This window comes from Salmo salar, chromosome 22, assembly GCF_965601325.2.
Source record: "Salmo salar chromosome 22, fSalSal1, whole genome shotgun sequence".
NCBI lineage: Eukaryota > Metazoa > Chordata > Actinopteri > Salmoniformes > Salmonidae > Salmo > Salmo salar.
Genome location: NC_138312.1, coordinates 38,024,562 through 38,040,880, shown reverse-complemented (window position 1 = coordinate 38,040,880; position 16,319 = coordinate 38,024,562). Strand labels below are relative to the sequence as shown.

At 44.2% G+C, this 16,319-nt stretch overlaps 1 protein-coding gene across 2 annotated transcripts in view; it reads right to left on the bottom strand.

Moving 5' to 3' along the window:
• loxl2a (lysyl oxidase-like 2a) overlaps positions 1 to 16,319 on the bottom strand; it is a 72,262-nt gene that overhangs the window by 6,012 nt on the left and 49,931 nt on the right. The window contains exons 7-12 of one of the 2 annotated variants that reach the window (XM_014167933.3): positions 10,081 to 10,232; positions 8,219 to 8,386; positions 2,636 to 2,801; positions 1,113 to 1,353; positions 684 to 799; positions 181 to 317 (exon numbers count right to left, since the gene is read on the bottom strand). In XM_014167933.3, the coding sequence (XP_014023408.1) occupies positions 181 to 317; positions 684 to 799; positions 1,113 to 1,353; positions 2,636 to 2,801; positions 8,219 to 8,386; positions 10,081 to 10,232 (980 nt within the window). Of the gene's footprint in view, positions 1 to 180; positions 318 to 683; positions 800 to 1,112; positions 1,354 to 2,635; positions 2,802 to 4,930; positions 5,906 to 8,218; positions 8,387 to 10,080; positions 10,233 to 16,319 lie in introns of those variants that run through there. The other variant, XM_082967588.1, reaches the window with a different exon arrangement.

The window sequence follows — 16,319 nt, the reverse complement described above, 5'->3', positions numbered from 1 at the left end:
TAACTACTCCCAGTTTATTATAAAATTCTCATGTAAGACAAGCACCTTGCTCCTATTTCATATTTGGATGTATAGAATCACATGCCTATTGTAATATAATTGTTATTTTAAATTAAAACTGTGGGGGATGGGGGGGAAACAAACGTTTTGAAAGAATAAAAAATCAATTAAGATTCTCACCTGGAAGATGAAGTCTCCTGGCACGACGTCTGTCACGTCTATCCACTGACAGTCGATGTCGTGTCTGTACGTATCCCAGCAGCTAACAGTGATGCCCTGCTGCCCGAAGTTAGCACACTCGTACCTCTTCTCAATACCTGCCCGGCCAGAGACAACAGTGAAGAGTGTTAGATCGGAGAGAACAGTGAAGAGTGTTAGATCGGAGAGAACAGTGAATAGCGTTAGACCGGCCTACAGTAACACTCTTCACTGTTGTCTCCGATCTAACACCCTTCACACTTGTCTCCAACCAAAAGCAACACTCTTCACTACTGTCTCCGATCTAACACTCTTCACACTTGTCTCCGACCTACAGTAACACAGTGAAGTGTTATTGTAGGTCGGAGACAACAGTGAAAAGTGTTAGAGCAGAGAATCAGGAACGTATTCGAGGTTTGTCGTGAAATTAATAATTTGTTTTACACAAAGCCTTTTTTTACCCCTTTCACATTAAAGCTCTTTACCCTCTTCACATTGGGTGTCTTCCAGACAGAAACTGGCCTTGTGTCCCTCTGCTACCTTGGTGCCATTGAGGCTCAGCAGGTCATAGTGGGTGAACACCTCCATGCTGTGGTAGTGTCTGGACCGGGAGATAGAGAGTCAATCATGTTCATCATCACCACCCTCATCATCATAACCAGCCTCTGTACAACCACAGCAGGCACTGCCTCAAGATGACCACAAATGTATGATCTCAAAAGACTGCGAAAATGACATCCTCCAGAGGACTTTTATTCCAGCACTGTGATTGTTCTCAACTCATGTAACACTCACAAAGAGTTCCTGCTCATGATGCTTGTTTGCATGCTATTGTCCAGCCCCCTTTATCATAGCTTCCACTACTTAACTAAATTACTAAACTGAAGGACCAAAGAATTCATCCTCCACTTTACCTGTGGCAGTCGTGCCAGACCCAGGAGTTGTGTGCAGCCCTGGGGCGGAAGTCGGACTGTCCGTTGTTGTGGATTTGGGAGGAGAAGCGCATCAGACGACGGTAGGAGGAGGGTGTGGCGGTGGCAGCGCTGCTGGACAGACAGTGCTCCTCGTTGGCACACTGCAGTATGTACATTGGCCGGTCCTCCAGGTATGTGGTGTGTTCCACCACCTGAGCGTTGAGAACCAAGTCTGGGGCCGCTGCATGCCAGGGTAGGAGAGTTTTTTTTTTTTTTTTCAATCACTTTGGTACATTGTTCAGATGTAAGTGGTATATAACTGATAACACTTGTAATTCCCTTATCTTAAGAACATTTCATTGTTCATTCATTGGGGTTTCACACATCTTCCACCCCGGAGTAATTCATGAAAAATCTAAAAATGTTTATCATGATATACAATGAGAACGTTTAAGGTAGTCACTAATACACCATTTTTAGTCATTTTAACTACCATTTAATCTAATAGCAAAAAATACAAGATACACATTTGTATTCAATGTCAGGTTGTGAGCATGTTGAGAAACATGTCAGTCTTAAGGATTCATTATCCTTATACAGTACATAAGTAGGATAAATCATCAGAAATAAGGATATTGTCAAGTTGTTGGCTAGTGTAAAAACGTAGCACAGTGTTGTATGCCATTCTGCCCCATGCAACATTGTACAAGATCACCTTTTCTACGTGACTAGTCAACTGATACACTATAGCCTGTCTCTGCTTGAAATTCATCAGCTTAGTGTATCAATGAAATTCAGATAATGAGTGGAATATATTTAAGCAATAAGGCCTGAGGGGGTGTGGTATATACCACGGCTAAGGGCTGTTCTTAGGCACGACACACAGTGATGTGGAATGGTGATTTGATTGTTCATCATTACTAATCATCTAACGATTGCAGAGGTTGTATGTGTTGTGTGCCTGCAGTGGCGCCTTGAGTATTAGGGTTGAGGGTTGGTCAAGAGTTTTCAGGGTCTTAGGGCTCTATTCAATCAGATCTGCTTTTGTCGACATCCGCATAGTGGTTGTTTTGACGTGTTGGAGGTAGAACTGCCAAATCCATAAGTGACTCCTGGCATTATACCAAAAGTGGAGATTGCCATTGGCTGCATGGAGTTGCATTAACAGAAATCCAAAGCAGCCTTGTTTACAAGTTGGAACACTGGAATGTGAGATGTAATCTACACCTTGATTAGGCTGATAGAAACCCTCATTATTTTGTTGAATGATTTTACATTTTAGAGTCATTATTTCTATATAGCCTACACTTTCTTGTTCTGAACTTCTAACGTGAGTGGGGTGGGTGTGGCTTCGTGACAATGATCACAAGAGCAACTTCTCACCAATTTTACGGCTCCAACGCGGTTCTACCTCAGACACCGCCAAAACATCCGCTATGCGGGTGTCTGCCATCGCCGGTTAACTCTTGATCTGATTGAATCTAGACCTTAATTACAGACTGTAGTTATCATCAGTGACTTACACTCGGAGCAGGATACTCCAGCAGCGAAGCGCCCTCCCCCTCGAGGGCAGTGGAGGTGTTTCCCGTGATGGAGGCATTGGGCCAAGGTCATCTCCGTCCCTGAGCACCTGACCCCGCTCATCACCACATCATCAGCCCTCACGTCTCCCAGCCAGTACCACGTCTCCTGGTAGGGAGAAATAACACCACACAGGCAAACTCATCAAACATAGGCCCAGCTTCCATTCTCTAAACTCAAGAGGGGAAACTGTAAGTCATTTTACAACAAGAGGTTTCCCTATCTACATTTCCATCCCTTCAAGTCATGGACCTGCATAGCTATAGGGCGGCAGGTAGCCTAGCGGTTAGAGCGCAGTATCTGAATGGTTGCTGGTTAAGATGGCGCCGAAGAGGATGTCTGACGTTTTACATGCCCCTAACCAATTGTGCTATTTTGTTCGTTTTTTTGTGTTGTTCGTAACTTATTTTTTCACTTATTTTTTACATAATGTTGCTGCTACCGTCTCTTATAACAGAAAATAACTTTTGGACCTAAGAACATCACCACGAACTAGAAAAAGCTTTTTCCTTGAACAAGTCTGACGAGAAGGATATAATGCTCTCCCGGGAACAGGCCCAGATCCCCGTCATTTGCGTGAAGAAAAGATGGCGGAAAAGAGGACACAGATCGGGCTGCCTTCTGAGAATTCGTAGGTGAGCGAGTAAACTCCCACTGCCATCCATTCTACTTGCAATCATTGGAAAATAAAATGAATGACCTACGATTGCGATTATCCTACCAACGGGACATTAAGAACTATAATATCTAATGTTTCACCGAGTAGTGGCTGAATGACGACACGGATAATATAGAGCTGGTGAAATTTTCCATGCACCGGCAGAACAGAAATGCTACGTCTCGTAAGACGAGGGGTGGGGGTGTGTGTCTTTTTGTCAATAACAGCTGGTGCGTAATGTCTAATATTAAAAATGTCTCGAAGTATTGCTCACCTGAGGTAGAGTACCTTATGATAAGCTGTAGACCACACTATCTACCATTATTCGTAGCCATCTATTTACCACCACAGACCGATGCTGGCACTAAGACCGCACTCAACCAACTCTATAAGGCCATAAGCAAACAAGAAAATGCTCACCCAGAAGCGGCACTCCTAATGGCCGGGGACTTTAATGCAGGCAAACTTAAATCAGTTTTACCAAATTTTTACCAGGATGTCACATGAGCAACCAGAGGAAAAAAACCTCTAGACCACCTTTACTCCACACACAGAGATGCATACAAAGCTCTTCACCACCCTCCATTTGGCAAATCTGACCATAATTCTATCCTCCTGATTCCTGCTTTCAAGCTAAAACTAAATTGCGGATGCTACGCTACAGGACTGTTTTGCTAGCACAGACTGGAATATGTTCCGGGATTCATCCAATGGCATTGAGGAGTATACCACTTCAGTCATCGGCTTAATCAATAAGTGCATCGACGACGTCGTCCCCACAGTGACTGTACGTACATATCCCAACCAGAAGCCATTGTAAAGGGGTGCGTAACTGGTGGCGGGCAAGTCAGATGCAGGAGAGCAGAACTAGGTAGTAGCCGGAGCAGTTTAATCCAAAAACCAACGGCATAAAAATACAACAGAATATGGGTACAAAAACCCGACGTGCACCAGTAAACAAGTGCACAAGCACTTACAAAAAAACAACCCCACACAAAGACATGGGGGGAACAGAGGGTTAAATACACAACAAATAATGAGGGAAATGGAAACCGGTGTGAAGGAAACAAGACAAAACAAATGGAAAATGAAAAGTGGATTGACGATAGTTAGAAGACCGGTGACGCCGACCGCCGAATGCCGCCCGAACAAGGAGAGGAAACGACTTCGGTGGAAGTTGTGACAGTACCCCCCCCCCCCTTGACGCGCGGCTCCAGAAGCGCGCCGACACCGGCCTCGGGGACGACCCGGAGGGCGAGGTGCAGGGAGATCCGGACGGAGACGGTGGAACTCCATTAGCATTGAAGGGTCCAACACGTCCTCCACCGGAACCCAGCATCTCTCCTCCGGACCGTACCCCTCCCAGTCCACGAGGTACTGAAGGTCCCTCGGCCGACGTCTCGAATCCAGTATGGATCGAAACGGAGTACGCCGGGGCCCCCTCGATGTCCAGAGGGGGTGGAGGAAGCTCCCGCACCTCAGACTCCTGGAGCGGGCCAGCCACCAACGGCCCGAGGAGAGACACATGGAACGAGGAGTTAATACGGTAATCGAGGGGAAGCTGTAACCTGTAACTCACCTCGTTCAGTCTCCTCAGGACTTTAAATGGCCGCACAAACCACGGACCCAGCTTCCGGCAGGGCAGGCGGAGGGGCAGGTTTCGGGTCGAGAGCCAGACCCGGCGGGGCCTCACTGCGGTGACGGTCTGCGCTGGCTTTCTGGCGCAGCACGGCGCGCTGAAGGTGAACATGAGCGGCATCCCATGTCTCCTCCGCGCGCCAAAACCAGTCGTCCACCGCAGGAGCCTCAGTCTGACTCTGATGCCAAGGAGCCAGAACCGGCTGATACCCCAGTACGCACTGGAAGGGGGAAAGGTTAGTGGAGGAGTGGCGGAGCGAGTTCTGGGCCATCTCTGCCCTCTCCCCCGGCCGGTCCTGGCAATAAGACCTAAGAAAACCTACCCACATCCTGGTTAACTCTCTCCACCTGCCCGTTACTCTCGGGGTGAAAACCTGAGGTAAGGCTGATCGAGACCCCCAGACGTTCCATGAACGCCCTCCAGACCCTCGAAGTGAACTGGGGACCCCGATCAGACACTATGTCCTCAGGCACCTCGTAGTAGCAGAAGACGTGTGTAAACAAGGCCTCCACAGTCTGTAGGGCCGTAGGGAGACCGGGCAGAGGGAGGAGACTCCTTGAGAAGATAGACAAGATGTCATTGAGGAAGTGAATAGCATATTGGTTAGGCCTCTTTTTCTCTGGTGGATGTTTTCTAGATTTCATGTTTCTGATGATGAGGCTTTATAAAGCAAGTAGCAAGATCCTTAAAGAAACAATCTCTACATCTTAAGTTAAATGTTGCTATGTAATGTATTTTGCTGTAAAACCCAACCATATCTTTAGAGAAAGAAAGAGAGTGGGTGAGTCACAATGAGTGAGAAATGTATTACATCTGTCCTCACGGATCTGACTCAGCCTCTTTATACTGTATCATCTGTATGTATCTATATCGAATCCCAAAGCCAAGAGAATACTCCTGTAAAACTCATTCTTCCCGGGATCTCCAATAGAAAAGGAGTAGGGGTGGGTGGGATCAGGAGGGTGGTTTGGGGGGATGCAGGGGGGGTTCTATGGAATGGAGTTTTAGACTTTGGTATCATCTTTTCCGTCTGTTCGGCTGCCTTCAGAAACACTTAGTCGTCGCAAATAGCACCCTATTCCCTTTATAGTCCACTACTTTTGACCAGGGCCCATAGGGCATTATATAGGGAATAGGGTGCCATTTGGGATGCAACCTTAGAGCGCAGAGCAGTAAGTCAGGAAAGAAGCACCAGAGCAGTAAGTCAGGAAAAAGGAACCAGAGCAGTAAGTCAGGAAAGAGGAACCAGAGCAGTAAGTCAGGAAAGAGGAACCAGAGGAGCAGTAAGTCAGGAAAGAGGAACCAGAGCAGCAGTAAGTCAGGAAAGAGGAACCAGAGCAGTAAGTCAGGAAAGAAGCACCAGAGCAGTAAGTCAGGAAAGAGGAACCAGAGCAGTAAGTCAGGAAAGAGGAATCAGAGGAGCAGTAAGTCAGGAAAGAGGAACCAGAGCAGCAGTAAGTCAGGAAAGAGGAACCAGAGCAGTAAGTCAGGAAAGAGGAACCAGAGGAGCAGTAAGTCAGGAAAGAGGAACCAGAGCAGCAGTAAGTCAGGAAAGAGGAACCAGAGCAGTAAGTCAGGAAAGAGGAATCAGAGGAGCAGTAAGTCAGGAAAGAGGAACCAGAGCAGCAGTAAGTCAGGAAAGAGGAACCAGAGCAGCAGTAAGTCAGGAAAGAGGAACCAGAGCAGGCTGCCAGGAGGCTGTGTGTGTTTGACGATGGACTGTTCTCTAATCTGCTGCTGCTGCTCCACCATCTGGGACAGGCTCTGCTGCTTCCGTCTCTGCTCTACTCTCCACGGGACAGGCTCTGCTGTTTCCGTCTCTGCTCTACTCTCCACCAGGCTTTTGTAACAGACTAACCTCTCTGTTAACATAACATTACTGGATCTTTGCAGGAAGGTTTTGAGTTTTAATGTCACGTGCACAAGTACAGTGAAATGCCTTTCTTGCAAGCTCCAAACCCAACAATGCAGTAATCAATATCAATGTAGCACTACAAATAACATTAGGTAGAACAAAAACACAGGAGAAATACAAATAAAGTGTGTCTTTCTGTGTCTGTCTGTTTGTTTGTCTTTGTGTCTGTGCACGTGTGTGTGTGTGCTTTCTAGTACATTTAAAGCATCCCCAAACACATCATGGAAATGTTATGTAGACTGCCATTAAGAGGCGGATTAGTTCACAATAATCGAAGTCGCACTTAATCACACAATTACTCTGAGCTCTATCAGCCCAGTCCAATTTCCACTCATTAAACTCTCCCTCCCATTAACCCAGTTCTTCCATGATTCATAAATACTTTCCAGACTTATAGCACCACTGCCAGTGGCATTCAGCACATGTTAATACACTACAAATTATTTAATGATGACAGACTCTCAAACAGTAGACTCGTCCGAACCCCAAGAAGAAATAAATGTATAAAGAATGCACATAGAGGTGGTGTATCACACACCGTGGGACTAAAGATAGCTCTTGTATAACCCTTTAAACAACACAAATCATCAAAATAACAACACTAATAGGTCTGGTACGCCAGCAGAAAAGTGTATCTAGCCTATATAGGGAGTGCTGATGGTGATGGGCCAATGAAACTTCAAAGAGCGGGAACGGACTCCCCACCACCAAGTGTATACTGTTCACATACGCCACAGGCCTGTACATGTGAATGTTTATGGTACCCAGGCTAACCTGTAGCCTCTCCTCACTCCATCCCCTCTGTCAGTGTGGAGATTATAAACTCTAAGGTCAGAGCCCCTTTTACTTTCCTAGTTTCCTTTAGTGACCATCTCCAGCTGTTTACAGCTAAGTATATCAGACCCATATGGATATATGAAGTTTACTGGAGGTGATTATATGGCTCTGATGTATATAACTGAGGCCAACTTGAAACACAGTAGGACCAAATGAGGTAGTTTTATGAAGTAATAGCACCAGTGCTAGACGTGACTATTTCCCCAACATCCACACAAATAACACTGGGGTAAAAACCTATACTTATCTGTGAGTTCCAATAACACAAAAGGTATAATTGACCCTTAATATTATTACATGTCGTCGATATTTACACAGAAACAGGAAACACAATGGTAATAGTTTTACTGTACAGGATTTTGAAATAATCATAAAAAAAATCTGAGATGAAATTGACCGTTTGTCAAAGAATGTTAGGCTTTTGATCATCTGGCTGTCCAGCCAATGGGATGAGTGTTTGATGTGTGTAAACGCACCTGGAAGGCATTGCTGGCGAACCCAAGGCCCAGCTGCCTGCACACGACCGTGGCCTCCATGGTGCCCCAGCTATCACTGCACACTGTGCCCCACACCAGCGAGTCATTCTTCTCCGCCAGCACCTCCACACGCCCCTCAAACGGGTTCCGCCCACCGCTCAGACGCAGCTGCAACACAGTAAAGGAGAGATTAGATGTTTATAAAGGCAGTCCCATTCTTCTCATATGTTTTGGGTTTATTTCACACGCCAGAGATAGAGAGGAAAGACAGGAGGAGAAAGTGTGTTGAGGTAGCAGTGGGCCGGATTGGAACCCATGCTTGTGTGTTCTAGGGGCAGCGGCTTAGACCACTATACCAGGGGTCTAGCCCAGGGACTCCCGCACAGGCAAACCAGTGACAAAGGAGCCTTCATCATTTGTTAGCAAAACAATTTAAAATCACGTCTTGCCTTATGATCAGCTGAATAATAATGGCAAGTAGAAGTAATCAACATTTTAAAATGAATAGACTTGGTAGACAGTTTCATTATTTTGACCTCCCCACAGTTCATTGAGAGAGGAAGTGTAAACTCTAACATAGTCTATTAGCTAGAAAGATATCTTGGCGGCGTAGAGAAAATATTGCTGTCGTAAAGCACATTTTCGGCAATTCTACACATTTCCCCATTGAGCTGAGATAAATTGTTTCAGTTTTTAAGCTAATATCTAGCAATTCTACACAGTTTGGCATGGAGCTGAGAGATAATTTTGCAGTTTTAAAGCAAATTTCCTGCAATTCTATGCATTTCGCCATGGCTAATGCTGTGTTCCTCTGCTCAAATATAGCAAAATCAATGGGCATGTGCCCTGAATGCCCGTTTTTTGGGGGGGGATTTTCTCCCTGAATGTCTAGCTTTAATTTAATTATTCGTTTTCAAAAACGGTATTATCTAAAAAGAAATATAGTTCAATATCTTTTATGCATGCTTTCTATCTGGTTTTAGTTGTTTACATTGACACTGAAACTGTTCATCCTGAAATGTACCACTTAGACAGCCTGTCTAAGAATTTTCTATACAGAAAGAATTATGTAATTAGCTCCCATTACTGAAACTTCCTCCATATTAAACGGATCGTTTGAGATTTTGTCAATGAAGCCATTTATCTACTTCCCCAGAGTCGGATGAACAAGAACAGCTACCATGCTAACTCTTCCTTTAGACTTCCAGTCATTTCGCTAACGCTAGTTAGCATTGGCTTGTGAACGTCCTTTTTACTGGATGCAGAGACATAAAAATACTATCCACGGTGGTATTCTGTTGCAGCTAGCAATATACATGAAATATTTTTTTTCACATAAAATCCCCTAAGATATTTTTCAAAAATATTAGAATAATACATTTGTGGACCCCCTGCAGTACCTCCGCGGACAACAGTAAAAATAAAACTGCACTAGATCACCTGCTAGGCCACAGATTGGATGGTTATTATGAGCCAAAAAAGACACTTGATTCAAAGAGGTAGCATATTCCATCAACTGTGTTGAGTATTCTGTTCTACTGAGAAAACAGAAAATATGTCATAAATTCTCTCTTTGGCTGTGAAATGCTTTACCTATAGTATTTTTAGAAGCAAGAAAACATGAAAGCATTTCTTCTATTATGAAAATAGTTTGCCAAAAATGTGTAGTTGGCATCAATGATGGAATTGCAACAACTCTAAAGTTTGCACATCCACAGATGACAAACAAACGTTCAGTGTATTTGTTAATTTTCATTTGGCAACAGTTGGCAATAGACTTATATACAAGTTATATATGAGTAATACACAAGTACTATATGAGTAATACCAATGAGCGGTGGGCATTTACTAGGCCTACTCACTTTGTTCTGGAAGCCCATGGCAGGAACATTACATCTAACCGCAGCGTCCTCCTCGTGACTGCAGCCCAGGGCATCTCTGTTGAAGTAACACTCTGTGAGGGACTTCTCAAAGCCAGAGCACTCCACCTCATTCATATGGACTGGGCCCATTCCTACAGAGGAGAGAAGACACACCTGGAGTCAGCTCCATCCCACTCTCTCAATCACAGAATTAAATATGTATCTCTATATTTTATGCTTTCAATACCCCAGGAGACAGACAGAATGGAGATTCTCCATAGAAAGAGCTTTTCAGTTCAGGACTTGGCTTAATCTGTGTCTGGGAAACCAGCCCACTACATTTAAATGCATGGCAATGATGTCTAACAGGGGTAGAATCACACTTTTAGGACAACTCTGACCCATTCGAGGAGGGAACTTGGGAACATTGAACTGTTCTCTCCAGAGGTGTGGACTCGAGTCACATGACTTGTCAAATGTGATGACATGAGACTCAACTTGATATTAAATTAAATAACTTGAGACTTGGAGCCTCAAGACTTGGGACTTGACTTAGACATTATCTGGCCAGGTTTTGTAATGTTTTGTCAATCATTTAAATGAGAACTTGTTCTCAACTTGTCTACCTGGTTAAATAAAGGTGAAATAAATAAATAAATAAAACATTTGTGGCACAGAGTCTCCATGGATTACTCTCCACAAAGCCAGAGAGAGTAGCCGCAGTATGGGAAAGGGAAGGGAAAGGGGATACCTAGTCAATTGCACAACTGAATGATTTAAACCGAAACATGCCTTCCGAAATGTGTTACGGGTCTTGATTATTGACCAATGACTGGTCATCAGCAATGGTGTGCAAAGGGGGGCGCATATCCAGATTAGTGACCAGAAAACACTTGCTTCCTTTTCTTCGGTTTTGCCTGACAAAAACAGATTAGGCCTACATTTATATTATCCACATAAAATACAGTTTAGAAAACTACTATGGAGGCATCTTTGCCAGAACAATTTGATTGGAGATTTGATTGATCATTTTCATATTTTGGGTGGCTACTGGCTGTATGTCTAAAGACACTGTAGCTGTAACATCGCACTGCCTTCAATATTATGGGATCAAGATGTAACATATTCTGGCAAATGAATTACAGTACTTGTGAGGAAGAAAAGGGCTACCCAGTTGGCCTTATGATTCTGCATGCTCTGGAATCCAGATAAATTACATGATATCCCTACTTGATATTGTCTGCTAACATGAATTACTTTCAGCTAAAAATGCAGGTGTAAAATGCAGTTTACTTCTGTGTCTTAAGTAGGGTTGCTGTAACGGTTGTCGTCAGATTGAGACCAAAACGCAGCGGGTATATGTGTACTCATCTTCTTTTATTATGGAAAGAAGGAAAAACCAAAATAAACATGTACACCAAAAGAACACAACGACGAATAAACAGTCCTGTAAGGCCATAAGCTATACATGGAACAATCTCTCACAAACACTAAACCAAACACATACCCATATATAGGACTCTCAATCAGAGGCAACGAGAAAACACCTGCCTCCAATTGAGAGTCCAACCCCAATAAACAAAACATAGAAATACAAAAGACTAGACAGAACATAGAAATACACTAACATAGAACAGTTCTCAAAAACCCGGAAATAATAAATCAAACACCCTACTACATAAACCACCACCCCAAACCACATAAAACAAATACCCTCTGCCACGTCCTGACCAAACAACAATAACAAATAACCCTTATACTGGTCAGGACGTGTCAGTTGCAAAAGGTCGGAAACTTTCCTGGAATATTTCCGTGCTTTTTCCTGAAATGTTTAATGGGAAGTTAAGCCCAGGAATTTGGGGAATTTTGCTTAAATTCATCAAAAAAGTTAGCTTATAACAATTAACCTTTTTTGTGGGATACACATAAGGCAAATATAGGTCTTGTGGCATATTGTGGTTAAACCATCCCCAATTCAATGGAATTGCAACCATCTGCATGCACAGTACATTCTTCCATCACATGTACAGTGCACACTTCCATCACATGTACAGCTGATTCTCAAGATCTTGCACACTAATGAGATGCTTTTGAGCCCACACTACTACACTGTATGAGCCAAGGACTACATGCTTTCTGGTGAGTTTTGATTACAATACTGGGTGGGTGAATATATTTTATAAGACATACAAGATTTTTTGTTAACTAGTAAATAGTAGCATACAGCAAAGTGTGTTTAAATCATTTCTAACTTGTTAACAATTCTGCTAGTTAGTTTTTGCTACCATGTGGGTTTTAGCTTGCTTGAGCCTGCTAACTGAAGAGTGTTAATTCACCTGTTTCCATACATGTTTCATTTTAAAACATTTATCTTACAAAGTAGTTGTTTAATCTAACTGCTTAACTATTTATCCGTACATGGAATTGTATTGTTATATTTTGTAAAAAAAAAATTCTAATCTTTACAGGAAAATGCCATGGGCACTATCTGATGTGTGGAGACATTTCACTGCAGCTAATGTAGAAGGAAAAGCTGTGTACAAAGGAAACACTGCCAAATCATATGTGAAGAATGCAACAAAGATGCGGAATCATCTGGCCAAGTGCATAAAGTTCCCTCAGCACTCAAAACAAGCAACCTCTGACAAAAGTCCCTCTACTCTATTCGAGGTGAAAATCAGACACCTTATCGATAGCAACAGCTCATGTTTTTTTTTTACTCAATGAAGGAACGTAGTCGGAGAAATGCTAATGAATGTTTTGCTCGAGCAGTGTATGCAACTGGTTCACCTCTGATGCTCACAGGCAATGTGTATTGGAAGACATTTCTGAATGTTCTTCGCCCAGCATACACCCCTCCAACCAGACTGTCACGACTTCCGCCGAAGTCGGTCCCTCTCCTTGTTCGCGCGGCGTTCGGTGGTCGACGTCACCGGTCTTCTAGCCATCGCCGCTCTACCATTCATTTTCCATTTGTTTTGTCTTGTTTTCCCGCACACCTGGTTCACATTCCCTCAGACTAATGTATATTACCCTCTGTTTCCCCCATGTCTGTGTGTGGAATTGTTCTTCTGTCACTACAGGCTGGCTTGCGATAGGTTTGTTTCATACCTAGGTTTGTTTTTTTGTTTAATCCGGTTCATGTTACCGTGGTTGTGCTGTGTGCTGCCTCGCCTGTGCCTTTGGGCCAGGGTGTATATTAAAGTTCTCCTGTTATCACCCATCTCTGCTCTCCTGCGCCTGACTTCCCGGCAACCAGTCACTCACCCCGTTACACAGACATGCTTTATCTACTCATTTGCTGGATGCAGAGTTCAACAGAGTTCAAGTGAAGGTCAAGCAAATCATAGAGAAAGCAGACTGTATTGCAATCATCTCTGATGGGTGGTTGAATGTTCGTGGGCAAGGAATAATTAACTACATCATCTCCACCCCTCAACCAGTATTCTACAAGAGCACAGACACAAGGGACAACAGACACACCGGTCTCTACATTGCAGATGAGCTGAAGGCAGTCATCAATAACCTTGGACCACAGAAGGTATTTGCACTGGTGACAGAAAATGCTGCGAACATGAAGCCTGCTTTTTCTAAAGTGGAGGAATCCTACCCTCACATCACACCCATTGGCTGTGCTGCTCATGCATTGAATCTGCTCCTCAAGGGCATCATGGCACTGAAAACAATGGATAGACTCTACAAGAGAGCCAAGGAAATGGTTAGGTATGTGAAGGGTCCTCAAGTTATTGCAGCAATCTACCTCACCAAGCAAAGTGAGAAGAATAAGAGCACCACATTGAAGCTGCCCAGCAACTCCCATTGCGGTGGTGTTGTCATCATGTTTGACAGTCTCTTGGAGGGGAAGGAGTCTCTCCAAGAAATGGCCATATCACAGTCTGCCGATATGGACAGCCCCATCAAGAGGATCCTCCTGGATGATATATTTTGGGAGAGAGTGGAAAGCAGCCGTGAAAATCCTGAAACCTAAAGCAGTAGCCATTGCACAGATTGAGAGAGACAAACATCCTGTCTGATGTTCAGACTGCTTGCAGATGTAAGAGAAGAAATCCATACTGCCCTGCCCACTTCGCTGTTGGTCCAAGCAGAGGAAACTGCAGTTCTGAAATACATAAAAAAGCGTGAAGACTTCTGCCTGAAGCCCATACACGCCACAGCGTACATGTTGGACACCAAGTATGCTGGCAAGAGCATCCTGTCTGGTGCAGAGATCAAAGAGGCCTATGGTGTCATCACTACCATGTCTCGCCACCTTGGCCTGGATGAGGGCAAGGTTCTTGGCAGTCTGGCGAAGTACACTTCCAAGCAAGGGCTTTGGGATGGAGATGCAATATGGCAGTCGTGCCAACATATCTCATCAGCCACCTGGTGGAAGGGACTTTGTGGATCTGAGGCTCTTTCCCCTGTTGCCTCCATCATCCTCCAAATCCCACCAACATCAGCCACCTCTGAGCTGTCTGGTACAGGTACCTCCACCACATTCACCCCTCTCTCCCGAGCTTTCGATCGCCTCCAGCACACACTCACTGTTGGGGCGAGTGACTCTGAACTTACAATGGCTTGCCCTAAGTCGTTATATATTTTTCTTGTGCATCTTGCTATTTTGCCATTTGCCTCATGACTCCTGTATACCTTGTTGACTACAAACTTTCTTTACCCAACCGGGGGACAGACTATGTTTGTTCCCACACTCAGGACTCTGACTCTCTATTGGTTACACAGACTTTTGGCCTCCCATCCTATTCTAACCACCTCTTGCCGGCTTTGTATTCATGTTACCTGATGAAATTGCTGTACAATATGATCTTGTTGCCATCTGATGCACATTCAGATGTCATAAATCAGCACTGCAGAGCTCTCCCTGTACTATGCCGTGCCTTGATTGTATTACTGTTGATGATATCTGGAAATGTGCATGTACACCCTGGTCCACCTACTGTTGCTAGCCCCAATTCTGACTTGTGCTCTGATATCTGCTTCACTGATTTCTGCTCTCGTAAAAGCCTGGGTTTTCTGCATGTTAACACTAGAAGCTTATTACCTAAAATGGATCAATTGAAAGTGTGGGTTCACAGCTCCAATCCAGATGTGTTGGTCATTATTGAGACGTGGTTAAGGAAGAGTGTTTTGAATACTGATGTTAACCTTTCTGGTTATAACCTTTTTCGGCAAGACAGATCTTCCAAAGGTGGGGGAGTGGCAATCTTTACCAAGGATCACCTTCAGTGCTCGGTTGTCTCTACCAAGTCTGTCCCCAAACAATTTGATTTCCTGGTTTTAAGCATTAAACTTTCAAATAGCTCTTTGTTGACTGTTGATGGGCGCCATCGTCCTCCATCAGCACCGGCCTGTACCCTACCTGCCCTAAGCTCTCTCCTGGCCCCTTACACTAAGTCTGAATTTGTCCTGCTAGGTGACCTAAACTGGGACATGCTTAAACCACATGACCAAGTCCTAAAGCAATGGAACTCCCTAAATCTTTCTCAGATTATCACCAATCCCACAAGGTATGACTCCAAACACCCAGAAAAGGCTACTCTCCTCGATGTTATCCTCACAAATAATCCTGATAGGTATGATCACTGTTTTAAAGCCTGTGTTCGTAATGGCTCCTCAGTGAAACGACCTGTCCTGATTTGTCATAGACGCTTGCTAAAAAACTTTAATGAGCAAGCATTCCTTCATGAACTGGCCTCTGTAAAATGGTATAGAATCAGATTGATCCCCTCTGTCGAAGATGCTTGGCCCTTCTTTTTTGATATTTGTGGTATTGTTAACAAACACGCCCCCATAAAAAAATTAGAATTAAAAACAGCCCTTGGTTCGACCGTGATCTTGCAGATTTACTCCACCTCAAGAATTGCATTTGGCGAAAGGCTCGGCACACGCATACTCAGGCTGACTGGCTATCGTTCAGGCAAATTAGAAATAAGTGCACTCAGGCTATCACGAATGCCAAAGTTAGTTACTTTAAGGAGCAGTTCTCGCTCCGTGGGTGTAACCCCAAGAAGTTCTGGAAAACGGTTAAAGACCGAGAGAATAAACCCTCCTCCTCATAGCTGCCCATGTCCCTTAATGATGATGATGTGGTTGTTACTGACAAGAAGCACATGGCTGAGCTCTTTAATCACCACTTTATTAAGTCAGGATTCCTATTTGACTCAGCCATGCCTCCTTGCCCGTCCAACATTTCCTCATCTCCCACCCCTTCTAATGAGACT